Consider the following 14,594-nt stretch of genomic DNA (forward strand, 5'->3'; position numbering starts at 1 on the left):
AATTATTAGAATAGCATCTCCTACCTCGAGGACCTTCTATAAGAGAGAGGAAAGGATCGAGGATGCTATTCGCCGACTCTTGGTGGGATTGTTGCCCCCGACACTCTTAGGTTGTCAGTAGTTCTAGCATGATTAGAGTGACTAGTCTGTGGACTGTACGACTTTGCAAAAATATTTACAAAAATAAAATAAAAATTTCTTTTGCATGATTAAAAGAACTCTGCATAAAAAAAACTTAAATAATAACTTTTGCATGAAAATCTTTCTCTGAAAATTTATAAAGGTCCACGTCTAGTCACTTGGATTGAGGTTAAGAACTACCTCCTGTAGATTGTCGAGTTGGTAACTCCTGTTCAAGAACGGGAAACACACAGCCCAGCTCTGAGCCCTCACTTTTACCATGTCTTATACCAGTCCTGATCTTTTATATGTGGTTATGTGTTTCTTTTGCTCATGATTTCTACTACTCGTTTTTTTTATGACTTTCATGTTGGGTTTTATTGCTTTATTTAATTTTCTTGCAAGTTCATTAAAATCTCCTGCAAATAATATTATGCTCGCAACATTAATAATACAACAGTAGCAGATGCCCAGGTACGCTTTTACAGTTTATATACAACATTTTATTTTACTGCATTTTACCTTTCAAGCACATTTTATTTATTTGCAATTTGTTTATTCTGCATGCAAAACCAAAACTGTGAAACATAAACTACAATTTTCAAACACTTAAACCCTGGAGCCATCGCGACGACAGGAGCTTGGAACCAACTTTGTGGGCAGCAGGACGAGGAGCTTGGAGCGAGCAGCAAGAAGATCTTCTTCAGCATTATCCCTTCTTAGCATAATAACAACCCATAGGACTTCGAGGTAGCTCGCCTAGAGCGACGTAAATCCTCACACTCTTTTAGGCCCCCGCACAATCATGTTGTGCAGCATAAGTCTTAATTCGCCTTAGGTTCCGAGGTTGTCGTCAAGAGCGACGTAAAACCTCTTATCTCTGCAAGCTATTTACATAACCAGTTATTATGCAAGTGTAAGTCCCAAATAATAAAATTGACAGGATTGAACACTCAAATAACATCTTCTCTAAAACACAGTCACACAGTAGGATAGTTTGGGAAGTCACTAAGATTTCTCCTCATGATCTATGACATCCCCTACCTGTTCCTTCCTTTGGACTCCTGAAATAACTGTTCATATTTGAGCCACTCGAAGACTAGAACCATTGATCATTATCGAGAGTTTTTTCAAATGACAAATGTCATTTGGGATGTAATTAACTATAGGGGTTTGCCTCTATAGGGAACTTGGAACCCAGATAAAATAAACCCTATTTAATCTTTGTATTAAATAGGGGAACTTGTCGGTCATAAATAAAAGGTTCGCAGGCTAAACGGATGTCACAAATCTCTTAGTTTGCTGGATTGGGTCTATCGCCGAGGTCTACACTTATCTTTCGGGAGGGTGTAGTATTCGCGGTATCAGGCACGATTATGCAAACTATTGGACGAATGAGATCCATTTGGTCTCATTTTTCAAAAACTAAAACACACTACTTTCAAAACCCAAACTATATATCTTTTATATTTAAATTAAATCTCAAAAATTATTTTCATATATCATATTTTTCAAATAAATCTAATCAATCGAAAAAGTTGACCGACACACACATAGCATAGATGGATGAACAGAATGGTGGGGAACCATCTCGAGAAAAAGGGAGAACGGCAGACATTTTGCTTGCAAATTTTGTATTCATCAATCATTGAAGTTCCCTTACAAATTTGCTCTATCTATAAAAGATTTTACATATGATAAAATCAAGCAATGAAGCTTACCTAAAATTAATCAAAATAAATCTATCATGGATCTTTCATAAACAGCAAGTCTTTATGAATCTATGAAAGGATCCTGTAAATAAATTAACGTGATTACTATCTTCAATGTATGAATACGAGTACAAAGGTGAATGCTAACATATTCAAATAATGAAAATCCAAGTAAAATGGGTGGTGACATGTCATGTCATTGAGTCCTGCATCAACAAGCCTACCTGATTCGCCATATGATAATATAAATTAAACTGTTAAAAAATTTAGGAGCAAGCCTAAATTTTACGGATCTGCAAGTCTCCACTCTTAGGAAACATAAATTCATTTGGATGAGAATCTTGCTAAAAGCCCAGCGCGCGCACGTGCTTGCGTGCATGTGTGTGTGTGTGTGTGTGAGTGAGAGAGAGAGAGAGGGATGAATGGGAGAAAGAGAGGAGATAGAGAGAGAATCCATTCACTAGGGTTAATTTGTAAAAAGATAGCTAAAGATGGCCCAACATGCTGTAGAACTTGGCAGAGAGTCCAAGAACCAATTTAACCAGGCCACAAGTGTAAGGACATAATTGAAGTTCACATTTACAGCTAGTTAAAGTAAAAATAAATTCAAGCTACTTCAAAGCAGATGATTGCGTACTTCGAAAATTCAAACCCTGCACTCTCATTGAGGATTTAGTTTGTTTCAGGACAAATTTTCAAAAGGTAGATGAGATGGAAGATAAGGCACTACCAAAAGATTTAATCCTCATTTTGCGAGAATTTTAATCTAAGGTCTGAGGTTTTTCAAACCCCCATGATTAATTAGCCCTCCCAAATCGATCAAAGCAAGCCGTAAAACACTGAATAATCAACGTATAGTAGCAAAAGACTTAGGTTTAAGTTATAAGATTTGTCATTGTAAACTCAAAGCGGATGGTAGAAGAATGAAGACAAATCTGATCAAGATTCCATGATTTTGTCGCCCCTGGTTGTTGTGGTACCTGGCCTACTTAGTCGGACAAGACCTAACCAAAAAATCCTGGTTAACAACCAAACATTGTGTCATGTAAGCGGACCTTGTAGACTTGAGGTGAATATTTGTATAAAGAGATAACTCTAGGTTAACCTTAATTGACACAAGATTGTATGTTTATTAAATATGTCCTTATGATTCACAACTTAAAAAATAGATAATGGCTACGGTTGTGACCATAATTTTATGGTATTATTTGGCGGAAAATCATCTACTCAAATGACTATAATCTTAAAAGCTTTTTTTGTAGAGTCATTGAGTAATATCACAAGAATAGATGACTCGGGACACATCCTTGCTGACGTGAGATTATTTTCAATGTAAATAAAATAATATATTTTATGACAGATGTTCTTTGTGAGTTAAGATTAATTAAAAATTTATCATCCTCAATAAACTGCTATATAGGGTGGATGAAATTTGTTTTAAACTTTAGATGATTAAATTTACTTGAGTATTTTGATTTATTAATTTGAAACTTTGATGTGAAATTTGATCTAAAATTGACCCTTTTGATTGACAATTTCAGTTAACGTGAACAACATTATGGTTCAATATTTGAAAATATTAGTGTTTTATAATGAATTCTTATTATTAAAAATTATTAACTACACTAGACTAATCAGTCTTAATGAAGAGAAGAATCATACAAGTTGATTTGACTTTATAAATAATATAATTTAGTTGAGATCATTCTTAACTTAATCATTTTTAGTTTAATTTTAAAATAGAGAGTATGTAATTTTCAAAATAATTATAAAAAATTACAATATGAGATTTGTATGCATCTTGAAGCAATTCTCAGACCATGTGCTTGAATGTTCTGGATAGGTATGAGAACACGTCGGCTTTAAATTTCATTAATTTTAGCAATTTAAAATAACTGAATTTTTATATATTTTTTTATCTATTTTTTATCCAAATTATTTATTAGTTTTAATTTAATTTGATCTAGTTACAATAATCGCAATAATAATTAATGAGCACGTGCACGTGCACACACACGTGTTCGTGTATAATTCATGAGTCAATATGCACACAGATTCACATAAGAAGCCATGCAACATGGATGCCTTTTTCAAACATTTTTGACATTTCAAATGAGTTGGCACCAACCATTTTTATGAATGAAGACTATTGGGGTGACAATGATCGAGTTGAGTAGAGTCATATTTATGCAATGTCATATTGAAAACCTTAGTCTTCATCAAGTGATCTATCGTGGGCATTTTTTATGCTCCAAATGTGACTGTGATTCTTTTTGTGAACGGGGGATACTTGATTGGCTTCGACAGTAATAAAAAAAAAGATTAAATTCAATTTATGTATTATTGCATTCGTCGGCTTTTGTCCTTAATGTGTCTACTCGATCTGACTACCTAAACACCAATGAATGTCAGCAATTGTTGAAATATCTAATTTAAATTACAAGATTTATTATTTTTCCTGTTAACACTTATAATAAGAAATAATTTATTTCTAGTTATGAGAAATAAATTCTTTCCTTAATATAAGGAAATATTTTCTTTTCATATATTAAGAATTATTTGTTTTTCTAATTCTAATTTATATTATTTCCTATCTAATAATTAATATGAATTAATTATTAGAGATATCATGTGATATATCTTACCTTTCATATCATTTTTTTTTATTATTTTTCTTATTATAGGATTCTTGTAATGGTTATTTATACCCTCGTTCATATCAATGAATGTATTCCGCTTTATTCCATATTATTCATAATTTCAACATGGTATCAGAGCCTAGTTTCGTACTCTAGCCGCCGACCCTCCTGTGAGAATTGTCGGACCTCCCTTCTGCCATCCTCTGTGCAGGAAGGGAGGGGATTAAAGAATTTTTCTCGATCAAGAGAGGCGATTGTGGGGGAAAGTGGGATTCCGATGACACTAACTCCATCTTCCAATTCGACGTCATGGAGATCCGTTTGAACCCCAATCTCAACTTCGATCATTTATATCCTTCCACCAAGACCATGTTTGTCCCTGATCAAGACTGCCTCCAGTCGGACCTCCTCACTACTTCTGTCAACTTCCTCCGTATCTGGCGGATTGCCGATGATTCTTCACGCGTCGAGCTTAAGTCTCTCATTAATGGTAACAAAAACTCTGAATTTGCAGTCCTCTCACCTCCTTCGATTGGAAAGAGACCAAGCCCCGCCGCATCGGCCCCCGCCGCATCGGAACTTCCTCCATCGTTCCTCCATCACTATGATGAGGAAAGGTCGTTCGCCGGCTGCCTGAGTTGCGCGTCTGGTCGGCGCATCACCACCGCCTTCCAAGAAGATTCGCTTCTGGGGAGTCTGCAAGCGCCCATGAGGCTGATTCGTAGCCGAGATCCGCGATCCAGTGAAAAAGACGAGGATTTGGCTCGGCACCTTTGACTCTGCAGAGGACATAGCCCGCGCTTATGATGTGGTCGCTCGCAAACTCTGTGGTCCTAAAGGAAAGACTATCTTCCCCCCCCCCCCCCCCCCCCCCTCGTCGGCGATTCACCGTTTTTTACCGGTGCCAATGCCGCCGAGTCCAACGTCGAGCAGTATGACCAGTACAGTGGAGTTCTTCAGCGGTCCTCGTCTCTCCATCCCCCGGCCATCGTCGATCTAGCAGCCCGCAAATTCGGGGTCGTTACGTGTTCTGACCGACGAAGAAGACTGCCACAGCGACTGCGGTTCCTCCTCTTCTGTCGTTGACGATGGAGATGTGGCATTTGGAAACTGCTTCCAGTCTATCTCAACCTGCTTCCGCCTCTCAGTGATGATCTACAGAGCACCATTCTTCGTCTTTGAGGAAGGATCTGAAGAAAAAGCTAGAAAAAAATGGAATTTGGTTCTCTTCTTCATCGTTCTTCTACTTCTCTTTACTTACACTACTTCTCTTTACTTACTTCTCTTTACTTACACTTATTTTAATTTGGTTATCTCTATGATTCAGTTCCTTGATCGGGATTTTTGATCTGTTCAGTTCAGATTTGAAGCTTTATATTTTAATCTATTTGATGTTCCTCGTTTCTCCTCTACAGATCTTATCCTGTGAAAAAAACAAAAAAAAAACAAAAAAAAAGAGAGGAATCAACATCTTCTTCAACTGGTACTATTTTACCTTCACCATTGCAGTCATGATCTCCTCCACCTTCATTATCTATATCCAGAGCAATGTGAGCTGGACACTAGGCTTGGCTATCCCTGCCATCATGATGCTCATCTCCTGCGTCTTCTTCTTCCTCAGCAGCAGATCTGGTTCATCCTGATCATCCCTCCTTCGGTTGTTCCTTTTTTCCTTCGAAGCCGGATTCGGCACCATCATCAAGATCATTTCAAGCAAATTCAGGGAACTCGCGAGGGCGGCACCAGCGATACCGCCACCCGGAGATATCGCTGTCGTGGATCGGACAAGTCGTTTATTTCTCCTGCAGTATTTTTTCTTCCCTGCCCAAGCATCAGAGGGAGTTGCGTTTCCAACCGGATCTTCTCCAAGCTGCCATCAGAACCGGAGACCTCTCTACATTCTTCTTTGCATCCGGCAATTCCTGTAGCTTCTGTTGCACCTCGTTTTTTCCCTATGCAGGCGTTGGAGTCAATTTATGCAGCCTTTGTTGTGCCTCAATTTTTTTCCTGCGTAGGTGTCCGGTTCACTACACCATTGTGATTTCAACGACTTTCCCTGCGCAGACATTTGGGCAACTGCAGGCTTGCATTTTCAGCAAACAGTGGACATTATTTTCTCTTTCTAGTAGAAATTTTGGTTCGCCAATGGGATTTGTTTTTTCTCTCCAGTCCAAATCATGGAAGATCTCCAGTTGAAATCTCAGTTTTCACTCTCTGGTGAAAATCGTTGTCCCCCGCAGAACCGCACAGAGCACTGGTTTCCTTGCGGGCTCTTCCATGATCGTTTTCCCTGCAATTTTTTCAGTCGCAGATCCTTCCTGCGGGATCTTCCAGCCGTCAGACCTCCCGATTTCCTTCCAGGACAGTTGAAGCACCTACCTACAGCAGGACCTATCCCTTGATGGCTTTCCTGTCCTTGGGATGTCATTGGAACTCCCTCCTGTAATCCTTCCTGTCGATGAAATTCCCTCTTGCGGCCTTTCCTGCAGCCAGAACTTCCTGCGGACATATCTGCTGCCAACTGAACCTTCGGGATTACTCCTGTAGCCGGTTTTCTCCCATGCAGCCTTTCCCGCCGTCAAACCTCCCTCATGCAGCTTTTCTCACCGCCAGATCTACGTCAACAAATTTTTCCCTGCAGATTTTGGCCAGCTCTTCCCAAGCAAAGCACTGTTCTTTCTTGCAACATCATTGCAGCCTTCTCCGAGCACTACAACTTTCCTGAGCACTGTCGTTGGCCCTCTGTAGCTTTTTTGCAACCTCCCTGCAGCCTCCTTGCAGCTTTCCTGCAACCTCCCTACAACCTCCTTGCAGCTTTCATGCAATTATCAGTCAATCGGTGACTTACAAATTCATCAATGTCTTGAAATTAAGTTTAGTCCTCATCCAGGCCACTCTCAGGCTTCGGCCACTCTCAGTCTTCGACACTCTCAAGCTTCGGCATTCTCTGTTTCGTAGCTCTCAGGTTTCGGCGCTCTCAGGCTCAACACTCTCAGGCTTCGGCACTCTTAGACTTCGGCATTCTCGGCTTCGGGACCTTCGGTACTTACGGTTTGAGGATTGTTGAAATTTCTTGTTGGCAAATTGATGTTACCTATCCAGTCAGCATACCGCAGCCGATGTTTTCAAATTCAAGTTGAATGTGATTTTCAATCATGTTCAACTTGAGGGAGAGTGTTGAAATATCTAATTTAAATTACAGGATTTTTTATTTTTCCTGTTAAGACTTATAATAAAGAATAATTTATTCCTTCCTTAATATAAGGAATTCTTTTTTTAATATAAGGAGATATTTTCTTTTCATATATTAAGAATTATTTGTTTTCCTAATTTATATTATTTTCTATTATCTTCTAATAATTAATATGAATTAATTATTGAACATATCAGGTGATATATCTTTTCTTTCATATCATTTTTTATTATTTTTTCTATTATAGGATTTTTGTAAGGGTTATTTATACCCCCGTTCATATTAATGAAAATATTCTGAAATATTCCACTTTATTCCGAATTATTCAGAATTTCAACAGCAATAGTTTACAAAGAAAACAATTGAAGCTTCCAAAAAATAGGAAGTGGTGAGGGAACCGCTCAAACTAACCTGCTCAACAAACATATAAATTGAGAATGGGTTGGGCCTCGTGCAAAAAAGTAGAAGTCCAACATTTATAGCTAGTGCGAATGGATGCCTCCATCCCAAAAGTACTGTAACAAGTAAAACAACAGGCAACTGAAATTTCCTTGCTAAAGACCAGAAGGCATGGAGATCATCCTTCAAGAATCCCGATGGCTCCACCGTCTCAGCATAATTGTCTGCAAAAGTAAATCAACAGCTACTTAAAAACTGGTTATCTGAAGATGTTATAATTTCCATACTTCCAAGGATTGTCAGCTCACCGTCCATAGCATAGATGCTATTTGTAAACTGATAGGTCAACCCAGTGGCAACTGAGAAACCAAGAAAGCTTCCCACAAATAACTTCTGGCCTAAGAGCATTTATGAGATTGCAAGGAAAAAGGAAGTGAATTTTGAGCATAAGAATAACAAAAAAAGAGTTCGTTTGAAAGAGGCAGAAAAAAGTATATAGCAATTTAAAATAAAACTCTTCAGCATTATGAACTGCAAATGAGCTTCATACAAGGTAATCAATATGGCTTGCACTTGAAATCATCATTTTTATGATATTATCAATATAAGAAACCCAATTATTTAACATCACTTTATGTGCCCTTACAATGTTGACTCTTTTGTTCAAATCTTTTTGCCCAACATCTCCCTGTGCTATCTTTGCCAGCTCCATTTTCTTCTTAATCTTCCTCAAATTTATTATATCCACCTCCGTAGCAATCTTTTTCCATGTGTTACAGGTGCCTAAAATAATAACATATTTTGAATGAGCAAAACAGCCTCCTCATAATATAGTCATTCCCCTCTCATTTGATGTTCCAAGCTTTACAACTCATCCATCATAATAGTTTTTGAGCGCTCAAATTGGTCAAAAATGCAAATTATAAATATCAACCAAATTAGGACGTTTATGATTGGGATTATTTCCATTAAAAGGCTCGGAAACTATTATCCAAAACATGTTTTATGAAGCATGCTTGATGAAACAAGTCAAATCTCTACCAAAAAAAGACCTTTTTCAAAGCAAAATATTGGAAAAATGCATTTCATATAAATCTCAATCATCCAAAAGAGTTTTTTGTTTTTTTTTATTTTGAACACAAGACAATCATTTCATTAAAATCTTGGTAATTTCACTAATATATTACCACAAACTTTCACATTTACCGATATACAGAAGAATCCTAAAGTCAAAAAAATCAAGGGATTTTCACTAGTCTACCATCACAAACTTTCATGTTTACTGATATACCATTCAATTCTTCATAAATACCAGTATTCCGCCATGTTTCTTCAGTCACTAATAAACCAGCCAAGATAGTTTATATTAACCTAAAATAACATTTCATTAACCCAGTAGAATATTCTGTTTTATGTTTTAGGAAACAATAAATTTTATGCGAAGATCATTAGAAAATCTTAGTTCACTTTCGATCAAAAAATAAATTAATTTTAATGAAATTAGGGTATTCTTACAAAGTTTACTCAAAATTAATCACAAAAATAAAATGATTGAGATATTTTAAATTTTTTTATTTACTAAAAATGGATTTTATTGAGAAAACATATGAAACATAAACATGACAAATTTTATCATTAGTTGTCTTGCAAATAACGATTAAATAGAAATAAAACTGCTAATAATTGTGAATCCATAGTAAATTAGCATTAATTATGATGTTAAAAATAAGAACACATATAGACAACGTCTTTGTGATCAATTTGAGTTAACTTCTATCATTTATTTAGTTTAAGGGTGATAGGCAGTAACATGTGTGGAAAAGCTAGATATTCAGGGAGCCATACAAAATAATAAAGGGAAATTTACATACCTAGCAAACATTTCTTATGTATTCACATAACTGACACCTAAACTTTCATATTTTGCAGACATAGCACTTTAGTGCTTTAAACCTTGCATGAAGAGGTGTATTTCACTTTTAAAAAGTGATAATAGTGCTCTGTTTTCTGTGATTTTAATGATTTGAGTGTTGTGTGTAAATATGAAAGTTTAGGTGTGACATATGTAAATACATATGAACTGTGTGGTATTTAAAAGCCCCTAAAATATTAAGAATTATAAGAGTAATAGTGAATGTTTTTGGCGGTATATATTCAGTGGTTATTGCATAATAACTTTTTAAGTGCAGCATAAATTCAATGACTGCAATCTCTGAAAACTTGCCTGATAGGTTCGAGATACGCCAAGCTTTCTTCTGCAGTATCCTCCCAAATGCCAGGACATGAGTTTCTGACTCAGGGTAAGCATGTTTCGGTAAAATCTTCACCAGTCCTGATCTTCCACGAACTGTATCATTCATACATGGAAAGGAATAAGATTGGGAAAGAAAGAAAACAATAATTAATGAAAAAAAATACCATAAGTAAACTGCTAAAAGTTTGAAATAATAATTACAAATTCAAAATCAAAGAAAATTACAACTATGCAAACTTTCAAGGTGTGTTGTCTGGTGCCAACCATGTGCATTAATTAGAACAAAAAAATTCAATCAATAAGTATCTAAATAAAGATTAGCAACCCACCTCTGAACAAGTAACTTTTTTCTTACAATAAAGGATGCAAATTTCATTTTATTTCTGATCATAGTAAATGAGAAATATTTTTAAAATGACAACCAAACAGCAGAAAAATAAAAATCTGAATCAATATATATGGCATTCGTGCCATAATCAGCATTTTTCAATACAAAACAAATAACACGTTAATAGATCATATTCTGTGGCACTTGGGAACTATGGTAAAAGATAAATAATTTAGGGCTTGTCTGGGTGGGTTTCTCCTCTTCATAAAAGGGGCTGATAATTGTTGTCAAGAAGCTGCTTTTATTTATAAACAGCATCTGCAAGGAGAATCTATTCAAACATAGGTAGGCAATTCCATCCAAAGACAGGTAAACCTTATTCGCAGTAGTAGATTTAAAACCAGCTTAGCAATTTTCGTCCAAATTAACTTGCTTTTGGCAGCTTTCAACAGTTGCAAAGAAAACAAGAAGTTGAAACAAATAGGGTCTAATTTATGTGCTAATTGCTCTAACAGAAAACAAAAGGCAGGACAGTTTAATTGAATATAATGTGTCTTACAAAAGATCAAACCAACCTCATTAATCATTTAACAGCCATTAGGCGGACACATTTGCTAATGTTGCTCCCTAGTTAAATTATAGTCGGTTCGAACACATTGATCCTGGATGAAAAGTCGAGATACCACTATTGCACCACCCCTCAATCTCCCCTTTAAGTTATTTAAATGCTTCAGTAGTGTACCAATAACTTCAATGAAAGTGGCAGTACTAATCCTAATTCGCAATGTTTAGCTTGAGACAATTAGTGCACTAGATGCTCTTCTCATCTTTAATTGTCATTAAGACCCTATAATTGGTTGTGTTCGGAGGCATATGCTCCCCCCGTCAAGAGTTGCATTGTTAATGTGATTGTTGACATAGACAAAGGGGAAGCTCAAATCATTGGTTTATCCCTGCTTCCTTTGCTAGGAAAGTGTGGAAATCCTCTTCTAAACATTCTTGTGCTTGGTTAAAGATTACTCGTACAATTACTGGTGAACTTCGACAACTTTACAAGTTGCAATTTGGGCCTTGACCAGCATTAGAGAGAGTAGTGTTGACACCATTCTAAGATTCCTAGAATGTAAGGATCAAATGAATGAGATAGAATCAATTTTAAGAAGTTGCGGGATAATTGTTGTTTTGTGAGATAAAATAGCAAGAATGCGAAGCTGACGCTAGGTACGTTGAATACAGACGCCCATGGTTATTGTCCCAGATGAAAACAACAAGAGAATGTCGTTGATGGAGATTTTCTAGGTGAGAACAACAAAAAAACATTGTTCGGTGACTGTTTGGCTTGACAAAAATTCTAAGGAGGATCCACCAATTATTCCTCAATCAAGCTACACACACCACTTGAGAAGAAAATTAATACAACACTCCTAATGTGATAAATCTCAAAAAAACATGCAATAAAACATAAACAAATTGTCCAAATAGTCCCAAGCAAACAAATATAATAGAGCCACCAACCAACTTCGAACCTAATTAAAGAAAGTAAATAGAGGCCCTAAACAACTGGCAGACCCAGTTATCTTGGGAAAAGCCTGGACCAAACCGACTTAGTTGGAGTTGCTGACGATTTGTCTAAAATACCATATTCTCCATGAAAAGTGTTGGTGTTGTGGATGATCTGTCAACTAGGAAAAGATGGGATATTGTTTCCTAAATAGTTGAAGTTAAACTATTATATGTTAGAAATTATGTGGAAGCAAAACTTGAGGTTTACACCTTACAGATTAAAAAAAAAAAGAGGATCGCATGCATATTAAGTAATGAATTTTAACATGGAAAACTTGGCAAAGAAAAACTATTGAACTTAGCTTAGTTAAGGATAGTTTCATTACCACGAGTACTTGATTACAATAATCTGCCCTTAAAAAAGTTGGGATTACATTCCAAGAAATGGAGCTAACTTTAGTGCAGGTAGCTAATGGCTACATTGGAAATAAACAATAATTGGAGTCAAGACCCGGAGACTGACAAATATTGCTATCGGTCACTATTGGATGTAGATTATGAATGGAGAGTAATATTAACATCAACTGAAGATATACTTCAGTGTTGATAGACAATGAGCACTATATGGTGAGTGACATCAAAATCGATGAATTTACATATTAGGCAAACAACGAATGATTGCAATCATTGTTCATCAAGCGCAACAAGGTAATCCAAGCCGCCCTTCGCTTGCTAGCAAATATGATCAACATCCAAGGAAATAAAAGAGAAAAATGGTAAAATAACATAGATGGTTGATTAAAGCTGTAGAATTCTCCTACAAATAAAATTTTCTCTAAGTAAGATTACATTAAGAGTGTGTAAAAAAAGGCCAACCAAATATACACCTTGAATCAGATGACCCAAATAATTATATCCTCACTTCAGAAAGTGATCAAAGGATCTTATGATGGCCCAATGGGTCGGTTTAGTGTGGTGTTGCTATCATGGGGTATTCAGTACAATATGACATTTGATATTTGTTCAAGCAACTTCATGGTGTACTAGTAATATTGATGGAGCTTTCGTTTGAAGATCTTGTATGTTCCAGTAATTTGATTAATTACTAATTGTGAATCTATGAAGACTTTTATTTTTTAGATTTTCAATAAAATTGTCAACTCCAGACTAGTAATTCGAGCTTCAAGGTCAAACTGACCACCAACAATGATTATTGGCAATGGTTCATCATTGGTAATATATTTGATCGGCAATTGAAAGATAACTCATAAAACGTCTTGACATCATGAGCATGGCAAGGTTGACAGAACAAAACCTTAAAGTCCACTCATCCCCAAAATGAGAAGATATGGGACATAATTCCATTATTGTGCTGACAATCGGTTATTATCTATGTAAGAATTTCCTCATCCTGAGAAGAATAATCCAACATCAATAATGGTTTGCAAATTAGAGACTAATGGAAGCCACAATACAACAACAACAACAACAAAGCCTTAATCCCACTACGTGGGGTCGGCTACATGAATCTTTTTTCTTCATTGTGTCCTATTTAGTGTCATATTTTCATTTAATACTAATAAATTAAGATCATTTTTTATATAATAAGCCCCAAGTCTTCCTAGGTCTACCTATGTCTTTCTTAACATAAGTCGAATCTAAAACATTTACTATCCTAATCAAATCATCAGATGGTTGACGCTTAATGTGACCAAACCATCTAAGACGACTTTATCTAATTTTGTCTGTCACGGGAGCTACACCAACCCCATCACGGATATATTCATTTCTTAACATAAGTCGAATCTAAAACATTTACTATCCTAATCAAATCATCAGATGGTTGACGCTTAATGTGACCAAACCATCTAAGACGACTTTATCTAATTTTGTCTGTCACGGGAGCTACACCAACCCCATCACGGATATATTCATTTCACATTTTGTCTCTAAGTGTAAAACCACTCATCCATCTAATCATTCTCATCTCGGCAACACTTAACTTAGTATTATGCTTCTCTTTTAAAGGCCAACATTCAGCGCCATAAAGCATTGCAGGTCTCACCACTGTCTTATAAAATTTTCCTTTCGGTCTAAGATGGTGGTGATACCTGCAAATTTAGGGAAAAAATTTCAAGTCATGAGCAACTAAAAAACAGTGACAAAACTCCTTTGTTTTTAAGGCAATATATTATTCTTTCAAAGAGCAACCCAACAAAAATGGCTAATGATTTTGTGTCATGTAAAGGTCATGATGGCTTAAGGAGTTATGATTTCTTAAATTTTCCCTAACAAATTGTGTTATCCAGAGCACCTCTTCACAATCCAAAGTCAAACACCTAAAACAAATTGAGGGAATCTCTCAGCCAGCTAATTGAGAAACGAAATAAATCAAACAGGCCTAGTTTGCCCAATTCTTCAAGGCCTGCATTTTGCATTAAAATAA

The 14,594-nt window shown here is 36.2% G+C and overlaps 1 protein-coding gene and 1 pseudogene across 8 annotated transcripts in view; one reads left to right on the forward strand and one right to left on the reverse strand.

Annotated features, from left to right (window-relative positions):
• Nucleotides 1-14,594, reverse strand: part of LOC110030922 — a 50,057-nt gene that overhangs the window by 34,496 nt on the left and 967 nt on the right. For 6 of the 8 annotated variants that reach the window (XM_020733915.1, XM_020733911.1, XM_020733912.1 and 3 more), the window contains exons 2-4: nucleotides 10,288-10,410; nucleotides 8,372-8,461; nucleotides 8,076-8,287 (exon numbers count right to left, since the gene is read on the reverse strand). In XM_020733915.1, the coding sequence (XP_020589574.1) occupies nucleotides 8,076-8,287; nucleotides 8,372-8,461; nucleotides 10,288-10,410 (425 nt within the window). Of the gene's footprint in view, nucleotides 1-8,075; nucleotides 8,288-8,371; nucleotides 8,462-8,709; nucleotides 8,847-10,287; nucleotides 10,411-14,594 lie in introns of those variants that run through there. The other 2 variants (XM_020733918.1, XM_020733917.1) reach the window with 2 other exon arrangements.
• Nucleotides 5,076-5,722, forward strand: LOC110030924 (annotated as a pseudogene).

Source organism: Phalaenopsis equestris, unplaced genomic scaffold, assembly GCF_001263595.1.
Source record: "Phalaenopsis equestris unplaced genomic scaffold, ASM126359v1 Scaffold000761, whole genome shotgun sequence".
Classification (NCBI taxonomy): domain Eukaryota; kingdom Viridiplantae; phylum Streptophyta; class Magnoliopsida; order Asparagales; family Orchidaceae; genus Phalaenopsis; species Phalaenopsis equestris.